Source organism: Rhinopithecus bieti, unplaced genomic scaffold (assembly GCF_001698545.2).
Source record: "Rhinopithecus bieti isolate Rb0 unplaced genomic scaffold, ASM169854v2 scaffold_10614, whole genome shotgun sequence".
Taxonomy (NCBI): Eukaryota; Metazoa; Chordata; class Mammalia; order Primates; family Cercopithecidae; genus Rhinopithecus; species Rhinopithecus bieti.
Window position 1 is genome coordinate 706,333 of NW_016806893.1, and position 19,097 is coordinate 725,429.

The following is a 19,097-nucleotide window of genomic DNA, read 5'->3' on the forward strand; positions in this document are numbered from 1 at the left end:
ATATATATATATATATATATATATAGACATATGTATATAAAATATATATAGACGTGTGTATATATATACATATATAGCCATATATATACACATAACCCCATTGCCTAGAAATAACCATTAGCATTTTTAATTTTCTTCTGGTTATATATATATGTATACACACACACACATATATACACGAGAGTGTGTTTTTTTTGAGACATAGTCTCGCTCTGTCACCAGGCTGGAGACCAGTGGCACAATCTCGGCTCACTGCAACCTCCACCTTCCGGGTTCAAGCAATTCTCCAGATGGGACTGTAGGCGCATGCCACTGCATCCGGCTGATTTTGTATTTTTAGTAGAGGATTTCACCGTGTTAGCCAGGCTGGGTCTCGAACTCCTGACCTCGGGTGATCCATCTGCCTTGGCCTCCAAAAGTGCTGGGATTACAGGCGTGAACCACCAAACCCTACCAGAGTTGATACATAGAAGAATGTGATCATTAAAACAAATAGTCCAATATGCTTACATAATTAATGTTGCTTTTTGTTTGTTTTTTTGAATAAAGAAGAGCTGTAAGGCACATTCAGGATAACAGGAAGACCCAGCCAGAATTCCAGGCTGCCCTTCTCTGTACAAAGTACTACGTTTCCTGCCCCTGTCTGTGTCTCCCGTGTAAGCTTTTTGTAAGGGCCTTTGTATGAAGCTTTTGCTTGCTAGGCTACTAAATCAAAGCAGTGCTGTGTGATAGCCACCGTTTTGTGATCGATTCTGCTCCTGATTGCCTGTTAGTTTTGTAAAACATTCCTCAAAAACTCTGTGGGGTTTCTTGTTTGCTTTGCTTTCTAGAAATAATTGAAAATTCTTAAAACTTTCACAGTTGCTCAAATGTAATTTCTGTCATCCTCAATTTAGAAATCAGTATGTTGCCCTTTCTCATCCTGTCTCCTCACACACACACACACACACACACACACACACACACACACACACACACTCTCTTTCTGAATTAGTTTGGACTGCCTGGGAAATGGTAAATGTTTCTGTGGCTGCATAGCAGGCATGTTTCTTAACACAGTAGAGGATAGTTTATTATATTTATAGTGTGTTTTGTTTCTAAAATTACTCAAAATTTCTGAAAGATGTGGGCTGTTTTCTGAAGGCCAAGGGCTTCCATTTCTACTTGATTTCTGAGCTGCTCAGCATCTGTAACTATATACGCCTGCTCCAGTTTGTAAAAGTTATTTAAAACACAAACTCCAACCTTGGAGGTTTTGCTTACATCCCAAATCACATGATTTGTTTTCTTTTGTCAAGAAGAAGGAAGAGGCCTGTTAAAGTAAGGACAATGCCCAAAGTCAAAGTCCAGGGAAAGACTATTTCACACTTAAGAATCAAACCACATTTCTGTCTGACTTGGTGCAAACAGACATATTGTTGACCTGTCCTTTCATGCTGCTTTTTCACCTTTACTTCTAGAAGTGTGGCCTCTCCCTCACTGCCAGTATGTCAGGTATTTCAAGTGTTATTTATCTCTTTCTTCTTTCTTTTGTTTTCTTTTCTTTTCTTTCTTTCTCTTTCTTTCTTTCTTTCTCTTTTTTCTTTCTTCTTTCTTTTCTTTTCTCTCTCTCTTTTTTTTTTTTTTTGACGCAATCTCGCTCTCTTACCCAGGCTGGAGTGCAGTGGTATGATCTCAGCTCACTGCAACCTCTGCCTCCCAGGTTCAAGCTATTCTTGTGTCTCAGCCTCCCAAGTAACTGGGATTCCAGGTGCGCACCACCGCTCTCAGCTAATGTTTTGTGTTTTTAGTAGAGACAGGGTTTTGCCATGTTGCCCAGGCTGGTCTCGAACTTCTGGGCTCAGGCAATCCACCCACCTCAGCCTCCCAAAGTGCTAGGATTAGGGATGTGAGCCACTGTGCCTGGTCATTTATCACTCTTTCATTGAGATCATCGGGCCACATATTAAACCCTTATAGTTATCAGTCTCCACATCGGCTCTTAAGTTCTCTCATTTCTTCGTGAAATTAATTCTCCACAACTTTCATTAACTAGTTCAGATATTAGTTTCGCTAGTCCCATGTTAAACTGCTTCTGCCCAAAAGCAATCAAACTTGCCCAAAAAAATCCATTTAAAACAATATTAATAAAAATCTAATTTCGATAATAATCAATTTCCTCACTAAAAATCTTGGAAAATGCAGGGGAGGGGCTGCCACGTGAGAAGCTCCTGCGGCGGTGTTCTGACGACGTGCCCGGCCCACGCTCTGTTTCCTTAGGTGGCTTTTGTTTGCTGAGACTGCACAGCACTAATGGGGCTGGGGAAAATGTAACATAAAACCAAACAGTGGGAAGGGACCCTGGACTGGCATCTGGTTCAGTAGTCTGTCTCCGTCTAGGATCATACCTGACCATCCTAGATGGTAATTTCCAAAATCTGCTGGAGAAGATTCCACGAGTTTCTTTAGAAGGGAATCAGTAAACAACAACAACAAAAATAAGTAATAACAGACTGTGGGCCAATGTCAGATTATATAAGAGATCCCATTTAGATGGATACTCAATTTTCCATGATGTGGTTATTACGCATTGCATGGCTCTACCAAAATATCTCATGTACCCTGTAAATATATACGCCTACTACATACCCACAGAAACTAAAAAATAATTTAAAAAGAGATGCCATTTAAAGGGACCATATTGACAACCTGCAGTGTTTCTTTTTAGTAAGACATTATTTCTTAATGGAACACTATCCCTACTAAAATTTTCTTCAAGGCTTATGTAAAAGATGTCTTATATAACACAATCTAAAAAGCATGTCATAATGTACTCCAATGTGCAGTGGGCCTTTAGAAGTGTAAAAATTCCTTATGGTTAAGGTGAAAGTCTGACTTTTAAGAAACCGTAGAACTGGAATTTACTAATTCTGAATAAAGATTGAACATGATGCACGTCAGTTGTTGCTTGACACCACCAGAGGGCACTCTTCACTTGCTCTCTGAAACATTTTATTTTACATCCCCTCATAGCTGTAATACTCTTTTGAGTATCTGAATATCCATATGATTGATAAACTTACATAGGAAATTTTCTGACTGAAAAAAATGTGTAATTATAAGTAATGCCTTTTGAGCTCTTATGGAGAAGATGGGCTGTCAACACAGTTCACAATACTGAAGAGATAATCAGATATTGGTAACTCGTCTAGAAAAAAGTGTTTCTAAAAGTCTTCTTGTAATAAGAAACCACAGGACTGTAAACATTCAGTTACATTAAATAATCATACTGCATTGTTATCCCATACATTTCTCCCCCACCTTTCAAGCTATGAGCAATATAAAGCTTCTCCCAAGCATGGTGGCTCACACCTGAAATCCCAGTGCTTTGGAGGCCAACCTGGAGGGATCACTTGAGGCCAGGAGTTCAAGACCAGCCTGATGAACATAGTGAGACTCTGTGATATGGTTTGGCTGTTTCCTCACCCAAGTCTCATCTTGAATTGTAGCGCTTATAATTCCCAGGTGTTGTGGGAGGGAGCTACCCAGCCCGAGTAGCTGGGATTACAGGCACATGCCACCACGCCCAGCTAATTTTTGTATTTCTAGTAGAGACGGGGTTTCACCATGTTGCCCAGGATGGTCTCGGTCTCCTGACCTCGTGATCCACCCACCTTGGCCTCCCAAATGTGCTGGGTAAAGGGGGGTGGCCCCCCCCCCCGGCTTTTTTTTTTTTTTTTTTTTTTTTTTTTTTTGAGACAGAGTTTTCCTTTGTTTCCCAGGCTGGAGTGCAATGAGCAATCTCAGCTCACTGCTGCAACCTCTGCCTCCCGGGTTCGAGCAATTCTCCTGCCTCAGCCTCCTGAGTAGTTGGGATTACAGGCGCGCACCATGCCTGGCTAATTTTTGTATATTTAGTACAGGTGGGATTTCACCATGTTTACCAGGCTGGTCTGGAACTCCTGACTCAAGTAATCCACCTGCTGCAGCCTCCCAAAGTGCTGGGATTACAGGCGTGAGCCACTGCGCCTGGTTGTGTTTTTTACAGTGGGAAGCAAGGTTATGAATGCACTAGCCTGCAAAGTCTGGACCTGCCAGGAGTTCTACCCAATCCTGGCATGCTTGTGCAAGGAAGTTCCTGGACCTCACCCCAGACCAGTTTCTCAAAGTTCCCATCCATATGAATCACCTGGGGAGCTTTTAAGACTCCCGATGCCCAGATGAATGGCATTCGAATCTTTTATCCCAATGTGCACCCCAGGCTAAACCCACTGTCCCGGGTATATTGCATCAGCATCTGTGAGGGTGGGCTCTTGGAGCTAGACTTTTAACTGGTTCCCTGAGTGATTCTTTTATAAAAAGTCTGAAAGCTGGCCAGGAGCCAATAAATACAAGCTGCTTTTAATTGGACTGTGAACAAGAATACTTGGGTTCTAGTTTTTCTTGGGTTCCATTGTCCTGGCTGTGTTTTTCATCTGCCCAATGGGTGCAGGAGGTAGACTCAAATGATCAGACCTCAAAGTGGTCAAGAGGACCTCAAAATGTGGTTCCCTTAACAGCGGCATCAGCATCCTGCCCTGGCAACACGGCAAAACTTCGTCTCTACAAAAAATACAAAAATTAGCGAAGCGTGGTGGTGCGTGCCTGTAGTTCCAGCTTCTTGGGAGGCTGAGGCGGTAGGATCACTTGAAGCCAGGAGATCAAGTCTGCAGTGAGCTGTGATAGTGCCACCACACTCCAGCCTGGACAACAGAGGGAGGCTCTGTCTCAAAACAAAAAGAAAGTTATCCTCAACATAACTTTTTTGGATCAAGAGGTGACCAATAATCGCCGACATCTGAGTGCCAGCAAGGGTCCCAGGGGGTTCAGAACTTCCTGGTCCTTGGTCAGGTCACAATGCTCCTGTAAACCTTTACCAAAGTAGTTGGTTTATTTTTTAAAAAGTACATATATACTTCCCCTTGAATCTCAGAGCTGGTTTCAAAAGCTACATGATTGCTGTTTTTGTGTTTTATCTCAGTTCTCTAAAATTATCCTAGGCTGCGTGCAGGAATGGGAACAGGCCCTTTAAACAAATGGAGTTAGTTGTGTTAGTTTTTTTCCTGCTTCACTGTTACATCAGTGCTATCCATCCACTGGCTGCCTCAGAGAGGTCTCTGCAGCCCCCTCTCTCTGCCTAGTGCTTTCTGGAGCCACTTGTCTAAGTTGGAATTGGCTCTTCTCCCTGCCCCAGGCAAACAGGTCCAGTGAGATTGCAGCCGTGAGTGTGGGCCGCTCAGGCCTCCAGCCATTTCTGCTATAAGCAGAAGGAGCCCTGGTAATAATCCCCTGCCCTGTCTGTCCTGTGGGTCCTGGCACTGACCTTTATAAGGCTCTTTACAAGGACTGTGGCTACCAAGATTCCAGAAGGCTTAAGGATTCGATTTGACAAAGGAAAAAGGGAAAGAGGAGATCAAACATGTACTGGGTGCGAGCTATGTGTTAGGAAAGGTTCCAGTGTATATGTGAGGACACAGTGGCTCTGAAGGCTTCACAGCATTGCCTAAGATCACACTGTCAGAGCCAGCACTCAGAACTGCTTCTGTCCAACCTCCAGGCCACATCCAGGGCAGGACTCTGCCTCCTTTTTCAGGCCTGTGCTTTTCAGCTGCTTCCATCTATGAGGGAAGTGGAGGTAAACAATGTAGATAAGAAATCAGTTTGGGACAAAATATACTAGGACCCCATTTTTTCACAGGAATTGGTAGATAATTTTAAAGGCCAATGTCAGATTTTAATTTTTCTTTTTTTCTAAGAAAATGCCCATCTATATAAATACATGAACAAAAAATAGAGAGTCCTACATTTTTCTATTTCAGTATGAAAACTCCTTGATAACCTAAGGAAAGGAGCTGGAAAGCAGATACGCTGGTGTCCTCACACTCAACCTCCAGGAGCACTGGAGAGAAAGAGGGCCGCAGACAGGCCGGGCCTCAGTCTCAGAGGTCCGGGAGGAAGTCCCGGCTTTGTGACTTGCTGAATTGTCTTGGTAAATTCAATCTATTTGAGCTTCAGTTTCCTCTTCTGCAAAGTGGTGATCATAACTACCTTGCACAATCATTGTGAAAATACTAAATCATGTATTTTAAATGCAGTCTCTGGTAAATAATAGGCACTCAATACATGCTGTTCTCACTATCTCCCATTACACCTAATCGTTCTTACTAACAAAACATATCAGCCCTAATACGAAAAGTTAGAAGGGATCGGGTGAGAACAACAAAAGTAGTGAGAAGCACATTAAAAAAAAATAGGTCCCCAAGACAACAGAAGTGATTCTTCTTTTCTTTTTATGAGATAGGGTCTCATTCCATTGCCCAGAGAGCATTGGAGTACAGTGACATGAGCTCAACTCACTGCAAGCTCCGCCTCCCAGGCTCAAGTAATCCTCCCACCCCAGCCTCCCCAGTAGCTGGGATTATAGGCATGCACTACCATGCCGGGCTCATTTTTGTATTTTTTTGTAGAGACAGAGTTTCGCCATGTTGGCCAGGCTGGTCTTGAACTCCTGGGCTCGAGGGATCTCCCTGCCTCAGCCTCCCAAAGTGCTGGGATTACAGGCATGAGCCACCGCGCCCGGCCTACAGAAGCAATTTTAAGAGATGTAATGTCATAGCAGATGAGTGAATTATAGTTCTGTTTTCTGCACAGTGTAGCTGGGCCCCTGGGAGGTTGAACCTGAGGTTTGTTCCCTGAGATCCTTCTAAGGTCTTGCCTTAGCCAGTCTCTACACAAATGAAATAATTATAATGTAGTCACCAACAGTTGTGAACAGCTCAGTATGCTTTCCTCATTTGCAGATAAATATCAAGAATCAAATGGCTATCATCACGTCCCCATTCAAGGTCCCTTCTTATAAGAGCTGTTTTACAGTCGTGGGACCTCCATGGACTTGGACGTGAGATAGTTTAGCCCAGTTCAAACCACTTTTGGTTCTGTTGGCCTGCCAATCAAGGAGTCAGAAGGTAAAATCCGGAGTTAAGGTGCTATGTCCTCCTGGGAGCAGGCCCCGTGCACTGGCCCAGCAATGATGAGCACCGTGGCATTTAACAGGCAGCTGGGACGAGCGAATAGACGAAGAAAATCAGGAAGACACAACTAGAAGTGGGAAAGATGTGAATTTTCTCATGACAGGATGAAGAAGAAAGCTGGGAGAACTTGGAAGTCAGTGGAATATATTTGTCCTCAGTGAATAGCAAGAAAATATTAACATAGTGTTTAACATCCAGGATCCAGCTGGGCACGGCGGCTCACACCTGTAATCCTAGCACTTTGGGAGGCCAAGGTGGGCAGATTGCTTGAGTTCAGGAGTTTGAGACCAGCCTGGGGAACACGGTAAGACCCCATCTCAACAAAAAATTACAAAAACTAGCCAGGCATAGTGGCAAACGCCTCTAGTCCTAGCTTCTCGGGAGGCCGAGGTGGGAGGATCACTGGACCCTGGCAGGTCGAGGCTACAGTGAGCTGAGATTGCACCACTGCACTCCAGCCTGGGCAACAGAGCAAGAACCTGTCTCAAAAACAAGCAAACAAACAAAATACAAAAAACGCAAAACAAAATCCAAGACCCAGTGGTGCAGCAACCAAGAGGATGCTGCTATGGATGACGCTGGAACTGTGAACATGGCCCAAAACTGGGATGAGAACAAGGCCTAAGCATAGAGTAGGAGTAGAATAAATAGAAAATAAGTCGGTTTCTCAGAGTTGAAGACACAGACTGAGAAGCATAGCGAGATCCCATCTCTACCAAAAAAAAAAAAGTTAGCCAGGCATGCTGGTGTGCACTTGTGGTCCCAGCTATTGGAGAAGCTGATCTGGGAGGATCACTTGAATCCGGGAGTTCAAAGCTGCAGTGAGCTGTGATCACGCCACTGCACTCCAGTCTGGACAACAGAGCAAGAACCTGTCTCTAAAAAAAAAAAAAAGAACCAGAGTTATAAGCAGAACTAGGAAAGTGAACAGACCACATATGTTTGGGACCTGCCAACGTGACCTTGGGTTAATCACTTACCATCTTCTCTGTACCCACCTTCTCTCCCTTCTAAAAAGGGGACACAGGGCCTGCCCTCCCACACTGACAGTACTGTTGAGGGTTCAAATAGATAAGTGAAACAGCGTTGCTAGATTCAACAATGATATGAAGAGATATTGAGACCTAAGCAAACGTCCCTGCTGTGGCTGCCATACAACCAACCATACTGTGTGCATAAGCCACAGAGGGCAGCAAAGGAGGGAAGAGCAGATCCACAGAGGTGTGAGAGTTTACCCTGGGGGCACCGCTGGATGAGAAATGTGGGCATTTCGGGTAGAGGTGGGCTCCTGTGTGATGAGTTCAGGGGATGGAGAAGTCACCGCCTTGGCTGGGTGCAGGTGATTGGGTATGGGAAGGGCCTTGGCGGTCATGCAGAGTGTGGCCTTTTCTCTGCAGGAAAGGAAGCTCCATCGGAAGGTTTTCAATTCTGTTGGCAAATTTTCACATCATTCCGATAGCAGCACAAAGGTTGACTGGATAATGCAAGGCCAGGGGTGGAGAAACAAGGTGGGGTTCTATTGCAGGAATCCGGGGAGAGCCACAGGGGCTAGAAACAGAGGCGCTTAGAGAATGATGACATTCGTCATTCTGCTTGAAAATAATAAATAACTTATTACATGTTAACATGAAGAACACTTTTCTATTTATAAAATTTATAAAATCACTATTTTATAAAACAAAAAAAGCATACAGTGGCATTGTTTTACGCTTTTGCAATTCTTTTAGAAGTGTGGCTCCATAGAAGAGCTGGATGTTCACATCTCCCCTGCATTCAATGGATTGTAGCCTATTGTTCTGGTTGAAGTATATGAAGAAAACCTAGTCTCACATAGATTTTGGAAAAGGTAGGAGGACAGAGTAAGTACTTTAATAATCTTGAGATAATTGGATTTTTTTTTTTTTTTTTTTTTTGAGACAGTCTTGCTCTGTCACCCAGGCTGGAGTTCTGTGGCATGATCTCTGCTCACTGCAGCTTCCGCCTCCTGGGTTCCAGCAATTCTCCTGAGTAGCTGGGATTGTAGGTGCGCACCACCACACCTGGCTAATTTTTGTTCTTTTAGTAGAGATGTGGTTTTGTCATGTTGCCCGTGCTGGTCTTGAATTCCTGGCCTTAAGTGATCCACCCACCTTGGCCTCCCCGAAGTGTTGGGATTACAGGCATGAGCCACCACGCCCAGCCAACTGAGGTTATTCTTGATACTACAAGAAACTCTATACTTAATAGTTTCTTTTTTCTTTTTTTTAAGGTTAGTCAAGTGAAGCAGTGGGAGTGGAAAAGGAACAATCTTTCGTAAAGGTTGTTTGCAGTGTGGAGTCTGAAACCCTGTTAATGGCAGTTTTGTGCCGCTGCACTGGTCTAGCTTGTGCTTGGAATAGATCTTATATCCATGTGTGTGACTTTACAACATCATGTGTTGATCACTTAAAAAATACTGGCTCACTTATGCAGATCTTTCAAATGTTAACACGTTTCAGAATAAAAGATCCAAAATTCACTCATTTATTATTATTCATTCATTCATTCATGGGGGGTGCAAGGAACGAGGAAAAGAAAAAACCTTAACTAGAAAAATCTTTATGTATTAGGAAGCTGGTAAACTCACAGTGACGTCTTCAACTTGGAAATCTGTATCTTCAGCCCAGATCCCTTCACTGAGTTCCAGGCTGACTTACCCAATTGCCTGCTTGACATCTCTTCATTATTCTCAAGGCCCCTCGAACTTACCATGAAGAAAACATACTCAGGCTTTGTATTCAAACCTGGTGCTCTGCCATGTTCCTGGCCAGAGAATCACCAGCAGTAACATAAGCCAGAAATCTCTGACATGCCCCTCACTCACCACCACTTCTGTTCTCACGAATAGCCAAGTCCTGTCAGCTTTATCTTCTGGTGGGCTATAGCCATGTCTTTCCACAGAAAACCCTCAAGTGGACATCAGTGGAGACTCCCAGCTCTTACAGCACAGTCTTAGGTAAGGGGAAGCTGGTCAAAAGCTGGCTCAGCACAAAGTTCAGGGCTGGAAACCCGGACATCAGGCCTAGATGCCATGGCCTGTTGAGTGACAGAATTAATTTGTCTCATGGTATAAGATGCTCCTTCCATTTGGGCCTATCCTTGAGGCCAACTAGGGCGAGTGTGTTAGATGCCAAGGGCTTGCTACTCAAGGCCAAAAGATGGGCTGTCAAGTTTCCATTCCAATACCTAGGACAGCTTATGGGAGAAAATGTGGGTTTCTCAAAGAATAGAAAGACTGTCCCCCTCGTCCACCACAGAACAGACCCAGGGAGGTTTTCTGACTCCTACATGTGACTTCTCTTATTGTTGAATCTTAGGAAGCTAGAAGGGAGTGAATGTTCAGACGCAGTGGATAAAAAGCTGAAGTCCACCAAGTCCCGTCAGTAAAACTCTGAAGGCTTCTTCATTGCTGCATCTAGTCAACACTGTCTACACTGCCTTCTGGCCATTTTTCTTTTTTCACAGTCAAAGCAGCCAGGATGGCAGGACCTTTGAAGTTAGGCATGACCGACCCGTGAGCACTGCCCCTGCTGGTCCGCTCAGAACACAGTGGCCTGCACCAGGGCAGTCCCCACAACCTCGGCCTTCGGGCACAGCACTCGAACAAGCTAGATACATGGAAGAGGGATGAAATAAAAAATACACACATTTTCTAAGTAAGAAATTTATTTGATCAAGTGGCAATATATGAAGATATTTTAAACTATAAGGCTGTATCCAGACAAAAAGCATCTTTATTATAAAGTAAGTGTTACCAATTTAAACAGTACCTAAAATCAAAGAATGAGTTTCCTATAAAGGTCTGTATAAAGCTTTCATAAAATCCTCATGTATTTTAAAACTAGGTTGCAAGTGTAACAGAAAAACCTATAAACAGTACTTAAAAGCAGATTTCTTAAAATTTATGATACCTACAGTGTGTCACTCTAGGCAGTATTCGGGGGCTCTGTGACAATCAAACATGGCTGCCGTGAGTAACGAAGCATGTCCCGAGGAGCAGAACCGAAGTGGTGATTACGCCTCAGCCTCGAGCTCCCCGCACAGCATCCTACCATTCCAAATTCTTGGGACTTTGATTTGAGAATTACTAAAAGAGGTGCAGGGAAACCAGGATTGGAAAGACGGAAGGGAGAGGAAACCAAGGCATGCCAGGATCAAAGATATCTATAAAGCAGCTTTATAAATGACCAAGAAAATGGGTTTCTAAAAACCACAAAATGGTGAGACCTTGGGGCTGCAACATGGCATCTGAGAAGAGGATGACGCCACGCCCTGCTGGGAGGGGCTGACCTGCATGCCAGGCGCTTGGCTTGGAGCCACCACACGCAACAACATGAAACCTTCTCTGGAGTGCCAAGTCATTACCTGGAAACACTGGGGACAGGTCAGTGTGTAGGCTGTACCAGCTTTCCCCAGAGATTTTTCCAGCAACCAAGTGACTCTGTCTTTGGGGCTGTGATGGGAGCTGACATGGTGGAATCTGCAGCTCCAGGTTCTAAGACCAAGAGAGCTTCAGACAAGTGGGAACACCAGATATAAAGAGGGTGACATACACACACTGTTAGCAGCAAAACGCAAAGGTGTCCAATGATTAAAAGGAAATTGAGTGATAGGGAGAAATGGAGAAGATTCCAGAGAGCCAGGGATGATAACTAAAAATAATTATATAGCACCCATTATTACTAATTTATTTTAGCATCACTGCAGATTTATATAGTGTCTATGCTATTAGTTTAGTAAATATAAATATTTATGAGGGCTTTCAAAATATTTTAAATGACATATACATTCTAATATAAATATTACACTCCAGATTTAAAACTAGTAGATATGGGGTTGTATATGGAGTAACTTTTGCGACCATTTTCTGAACTTTGATCATTCAGCTAAGTAAAGGCCAAAAAACACAGGAAGCATCTTACTGGGAACTCTGGCAGCAAACGTGTTTTTATCTATGTATTTATGCGTTATACAAAGATGTACTTATTCATTTGTATAAATGAATTTAAAGTACTCCATAGGAGATCTTACATTTAAAACACTTTTCTGTCTTCTTATCTGCTTCTTTGCAATCAAGTCTATATGGGAGGGCTTCTCAATGCCTTATACCTTTTTTCAGAGTCTCACTGTCTTCCTCAGAGGTGTGTATTTAAAAATAGTTTCATGTTTCCCATTCAGGCTAAGTGGCTCTTTTAAGAGTCCTAACCTTGAGATTACAATCTTCACATTGAGACACTGATACACACACACACTTTAATAAAAACAGTAAATGGTCTTATGTCACCTACTTTTAGCACTGTGCTTTTAAAACAGGTTTGTTCCCAGCATTACAGAAAATAATCTCCAAACACATCCATTACTCCATTATTTTCTACTCAGGGAAGGATGTTACATCTAATGACTGTATAGAGTGATTTTGTAAATTAGTCTTATGCATGTGTAAACTAAATGGGTTGCCTAACTTTACCCCAGTGGGTAAAGGAAAGTAGTATCGGCTATGATGTCACAGTCACACCTGTGCTCTCAGGTACAGGGAGAGGGTGAGAGTGAGAGCGTGAGAGTTCAACTTGAGAGAGCTTTATAATTTCTCTCTGAATTTCTTCTTTCTGAGAGAGAAAGCCTAGGCTGTCATTCACCTTTGCTTCATTTCTCCAAAACAAGTTCCTAATTTAGCTACCTGAAGAAACTGCTGCAGCAGTACAGTGAAAGCAGCCTTTTTTTGGAAATAGGGTCTCACTCTGTTGCCCAGGCTAGAGTGCAGTGGTGTGATCTGGGCTCACTGCAACCTCAACCTCTCAGGTTCAAGCGAACCTCCTACCTTAGCCTTCTGAGTAGCTGGAATACAGGTGCGCACCACCACGCCCAGCTAATTTTGTTTGTAGAGATGGGGTTTAGCCATGTTGCCCAGGCTGGTCTTGCCCAGGCTGGTCTTGAACTCCTGGGCTTAAGTAATCCATCCACCTTGGCCTCCCAAAGTGCTGTGATTACAGGTGTGAGCCACCGTGTCCGGTCGACAGCAGCCTTTTTACTGTGATGTCAATAAACCAACATCTGATGAAGATGTCAGGAACTGGATTCAGACTCTGCGTAAATTTTCTCAATGAGTGACCGAGCATGTAAATTTAACTCAAATGAAATTACTAAAATAATTGCTTTAAAAACATATTTAGGAAAATGAGGTGACCCTAGATGAGCTTATTTATATGCCTCCTCTAACAGAAATCACCTCATGGGAAGAGTTGCTGCTTTTGGCTCAGTTCACCTGAAAACAATTTCATTTGGAACTTTTCTTAGCCATTTAACCTAACAGGGGACTGACTCAAAGTTAGTTCTAGTGGATGAAGCAAGAGACATGACCAGCATGGCCAATCAATGAGCTTCACTCAACGGAGTGTCCTGGCCAAGTGCCACAGCCACGCTGACCAGACACACTGACCAGTTATGCATTTCCCACCAGCCAAACGCCACTGTTTACTAAACCATGATTTCAGTAGAAAAGAGAGCTCTGGAATGAAGGCCCTCACTGCAGTATCTGGGTTGGGTGTCCACAGCCTGGCCTGTGGTAAACCCTCTGCCGTCCACTGTGTTCATGTTCACAGCTCTGGCACTGGGGCATCTGGCACTTTTTTAAAAGCGACGTCTCTGCCTCTAGATGAACAATCTGGAACTTCAGAATACAGACCAAAGAATGAAGCGGATCTTTCAGTCACCGCATCCTGTGGCACCTGCCCAGCCATTTAACTCTCCTGTCCTCCCAACCTACATAAAGTGTTTCCCACACCAGTGTGTGCAGGACAAGGTGACTCCAAATCCCAAGGAAGTTGAGTTTGGCTGGAGGTTAACCCCATGCTCAGAAACCATCTGTTATCTTTCCCGCTTCAGGTTTCAGAGCAGTTTATAAACGGCATAATACAAGGGTCATGTGAGTCAAGTCTGAGAGTTGTGTTCATCATCAAGTTACCGACACAGAGCCCAAGTAAGGAAGGTGATCCAGTGGGGTAATACTTCCGGCCTGGGAGAAAAATGAAACCAGTGAAATCACACCTTTCTCTAAAACGTCCTGTTAAACAATATGGAATAAAGTTTGAGATTCCCTGCTTTTTCACGTTACCTTAGCCTCAAATTTAAACTTACATTGTTAAAATTATCAAATGGACAACCCCATTGCCATGGAACAAAAAAGACTGTGAGGAAAAGAATCACAACTTGGAAAAAAGTAAGTGAAAAGGCATTGAGAGATTGCTAAGATTTGTTAAGTTAAAACAATATATCTAGAAAAGACTGTGAAAATATATATCTCAAAAGAGAACAAGGCATAGTCAGAAGGCTCAGTAAAACATTACTTTAAAAGCTGACTAATAAAAAGGGTAAGTGAAAGAACCCGTCCATCCTTGACCCTTCCTCACTTCCTCCCTCAGACGCTACCAGCCTGGATGCACTAAAGCAGAATAACCTAAAAGCCACGAAAAAGTGCTGGTATTTTTCAGGATCTCTTCAAGACACGTTCCGTCTTGGTAATCTGAATTCTCTCTCTGATCAAGGCAGCTGATGGAGTTTCAATGTATTTGGAGATGCTGGTTCAAAGACCTCATCATCATCTTCTGCTCCTTCTTCTATCGGTTTCATCTTGGCAGAGGCTCGCTGGTGTGGGGATGACACATCTGTGGAAAGATACAGGAGGGAAAACCACTGAAGGCACAGTCTGCCCAGACGCTGGTGTGATGTATCAATTATAAATTCCAACTGGAAAACAAAACTGTAGGAATCTCTCACTAGTACCAAGAACACAATTTCCAGAAACCATTCTATTTCAATCCAGCATCTCAGGAAAACCACCAAGTCAAGAAGAGACTCTCAGTCAGGAGCACAGATGAGGGACAGATTCCACCGCACATGCCTGGATGATCTGAGCTGCTCAAATAGATTCAGTTCCCAGGGATTTGCCCCACAGTCTGTTTAGGACTCAAAACGCATGTTCCCACATTAATATCATATGTGGGCGCTTGGGTCTCATATTAGCCCCTGAAAGTTGATTTAACTCCTAATTTCCCCAAAGAATACTTCTATTCTAAAATTATGGAACCTATCGCCATCTGTAATATCACCTAAAACACATTTCTTGCCTCCACCATGGAGTCCAGCCACTCCCTGGGCTGATACGCAAAGGAGAAAGGGGAAGAGGAAGAAAGGCCAGGCATTCAGGAGGGAAGAGCTGAGTGGAGGAAACACAATCCCAGGTAGCAGCAGGAGAAAACGCATCCCCAGGGCCTTTTAGGATTGCATTTAATCAAAGGAACCAGGCAACAATTCATTCATTCAGTCACTCACTGGCTCATGCATTCACCAAATGCTTATCGAGCATCTACCATGGATACCATGCTTGGTGTAGAAGAAAATACATCTAAAAGTAAGAGTAGAAGTCATTATCAATAGGCCTCTCAAGGTGCCTAATGAGCAGCTAACGTGACTGCATAAACTCCCCTCCTTACAGTCACCACCATCACTGTCAGGATCCATGTTGTCTGGGTTTCCACCTGCTCCGCCCACACCCATCTCCCTGCTGCCCAGTCATAGGGTGGAGTGGCATTCAGGCAGCCCACAAATGCTGAACCTAGCTGGGGAGAAGGTTGATGGTGGAGGGACATGGGGTGAAACCTGGCTCTTTCAATACGTGCTAACAGCAAAAGCGAGTGGAGGATCTATTAAGACATGAAGCAGATCTGCCACAAGATGATCGCAGAAGCTTGTCAAGATCAGCTGTCATTCACTGCCAGGAGTCAGGAGCAGACAGCCGGGTTGGCCAGCACAGGGAGAATGCCACAACCAGCAAGGAGGGCCATGGGCCATGAGCATGCCACACAGCCACTCCTGGAGGGAGGCTGAGACAGCAGCAAAGACTTTGCCCTGGCACTCAGTCATGAATGAGTGGTCATTCCTGGCCCCTGGTATGGCACATGGGGAGGGAGCATGCAGAGTGGTCAAGACCAGAGGCTCAGGAAATAGTTCCAGGGTTCAAATCCCTACTCTGCAACCTGCACTCAATTACAATACCTTTCTAGGCCTCTGTTTCCATGTCTATAAAAAGGGGATATTCTTAGAATCTGCTCCATGGGATTGTTGGAAGGATTAAACTGAATAATGCATATGATGTGCTTAGCAGGGTGTTGGGCCTATAGAACATATGACTAAATGTCATTTCTTATTAACTGTCCAGTCACTGCTATACATCTGGGGAAATGCTACTACCAGTCACATTTTCTAACATAAGAAAATATTCAGGGCTCGACTGTGGTACAGCTAATGTATACTTGCTGTACATATATGGAAATTGTTCACTTACAGACATTCACAGCAAAAATACTGAGTTTCTTGAATGACAACTACTGACATAAACTGTAGAAAAGAAGCGTCTAATAAAATGGTCCAAGAACCCAATTCTGCATAGGGCACAGCATGGGAAGTTCTCAGGCAAATTCTTCCCCTTTCCCAGCGACATCAAACACACCAAACACAACCTTTACTTCACATGTCTACTCATATGGCAGTGAATACTATCTGTGTGACCCTGGACAAGTTACTTTACTTCTTTGTGCCTTAATTTCCTTGTCTGTAAAATAGGAATAATAACAGCACCTATTTCATATGGTTGTTATAAGGATAAAACAGCTTGATATTTGTGAAGTTCTTAGATCAGTACCTGGGATGTAATAACCACTTTGTAAATATTTGTAAGAATATAAAAATCGATTACTATGGTCTTTGGAAGGCTATGGACTTCCTAATGAGAAAATCTGTTACAATTCATCATTGCTCATAAGAGCGGTCAATCAAGGAAGTAGGCCTGGTGCTCAAATGGGGGTTTGTGTTTCTCAATCTTAGCTCTCCTGAGTGTAGCAAAATTGTCTTTAAAAACAAAAAATAGCCCTGGCTTCTATCATATTTTTAGCCTTAAGTTATCACTGGGTCTCATAAAATATTAACTTAGGCTGAGTAACTACAATGAGACAAAACTCTCAGAACAAACAATAAGATGGCATGTCTAAGAGCATTAAACCAAATCAATAATAAATCGTATTTAGACACAATTGTATAATAGCTTAACAGAAACAAACCCAGTTTATTTCGTCTGAGGAAGTAGGACTAAGTGGTTTCTGGTTTTTAAGCTCACCTATCAAACCAGGAGGGACATCCTACAGTTATACTGAGGCAGCTATCTATACTCTGGAGCCACAATGCTATCCGACCCTCCCAACTCTCTCACCTATCCTTGCATTTTTTTTCACTGAGAGAAAATGAAGGGAGGACTCAACACAAAAGGAAATGGTTAAGTAACAACTTCCCAAGAGTTTTCAGCTTTTCTGTGAAAGAATTTATTCTACTCCCACCATGTTTGCTGGGGAAGAAGAAGAGCTGTGGAACTTACTATATAACATTAAAGGGATAATGAGAGTCATTCACAATCCTTGGGGTGACATCCAGGGACCTCCAAGTTGGGCCTCCCTCCCTCTTCCAGTCCAAGCTCTTGCAAACTCACTGCTCTTCAAATCCAGCCCATCCTCCTCTTTTCCTCTTGCTTTTTTCCCTCTACTTGGAATGGTTCCTTCGCTCCCATCCCTAACCACCAAACTCCTATCGTTTCCTCAAGCAGGGTTCAAACTCCACCTCCTTCATGTGTAACCCTTCCTGACTCCTGTGGGAAGATTCTACCCTCTTCATCTCAATAGCTTCAGCCCTTACATGTTCTGTGTCACATTGTGGTTACAGTACTTACATCTCTTCCTTATTAGAAAACAGGCATCTTGAATGCTGTAACCAAGGCCTCTTTTCTCCTGCAGCCTCACAGAAGTACCCCACACATAGCCAGGACCTTGATAATGTCCTTAAGTACACAGTGATGAAAAAAATCTCTCCTCTGAAAGGCCACATAGGGAACCTCAGAAAGGATCCTGAGGATGAGGGAAAAAGACATGGGTATCACCTTTAATCTCTGGCGGGTCTCCCAGTAGGGCATCGCCAGCATTCCTCAAGCACAGGCAGGCTTCAGGGTCCAGTAAATCTCATTAGGAAAAGGAACTGTCATCACTCCACTCTGTAGTGTGTCCCCTGAAGGAAATCACTTTGGTAGAATTGATTCGACACTGCTTAGAGCATGGACAAGAACACTGTTCTCTCAAGGGAATATCAACAGGCTTAATAGCACCATCACCTGCTACAGTGTTTTCATCCAATAAGTAAAAGGAATCAGGGAGTGACCACAAGGTGCTAGACAATGAGTTAAATGTTGGGGAAATAAAAAGGAATCACTCCTGGTCTTTCATGCTGTCTTATTTTATTTCTCAGAAACTCAAAGCACTTTTCAGAGCAATTCGCCCAAACCACATCTGTACTATTATTTCTACTGTATATTCAGAAGCTAAAGCAAAGACATCCGTGAAAACAAACAGAGAGGGGTAGATGCCATGAATGAGCTTATTTCTCACCAGGGTGTGAACCACTTAGAACACATCCTAGAAGGAGCAGAGGTGTCCTGTTAGCTATAACCAGGGAGGCCTAACAGCCTGGAAAGATGGAAATTTTCTACAAAAGTTCTTGACTCACTTTCATTTCAAGCTTTGTGGCTGAGAATGTGCAACCCCCCTGGCAAGTCCCTGTGCTTACAACAACATTGCCTTGTTGCTTGTCCACCGTGGTACACACACTGGCAGACAGGAGCACAGCCCAACCTGCCACTTCCAGGGACTACCCGGTGCCAGCTGGCTGCCAACCCCTCACTTGGAATCAGAATCACAGACAGTGTCTACTCTTTGTACCAACCCGTTAGCCTGGCCTTCTGTACCACTGAGGGCCAAGTATAACATTCACATCCAGGAAGACAAAAGGATCACCTGCCCTGCCTCAGAATCTGCAACTGTCATGGCCACCAGAAAGGCCGGCTTTGAGGAGTGAGGGGCTCACCTGGCCCCTAGACATGGGGCTCTCTGGCCCCATCAGGAGACTTACTGGTTCAATGGAAAGACCCAGAGTCCATCC

At 43.7% G+C, this 19,097-nt stretch overlaps 1 protein-coding gene across 1 annotated transcript in view; it reads right to left on the reverse strand.

Annotated features, from left to right (window-relative positions):
• Positions 1 to 14,346: 14,346 nt before the first annotated feature.
• POPDC1 (popeye domain cAMP effector 1) overlaps positions 14,347 to 19,097 on the reverse strand; it is a 36,478-nt gene continuing 31,727 nt past the window's right edge. Inside the window, exon 8 of the mRNA XM_017878560.1 lies at positions 14,347 to 14,728. Coding sequence (XP_017734049.1) covers positions 14,604 to 14,728 — 125 coding nt within the window. The 3' untranslated portion in view covers positions 14,347 to 14,603. The remainder of the gene's footprint in view (positions 14,729 to 19,097) is intronic.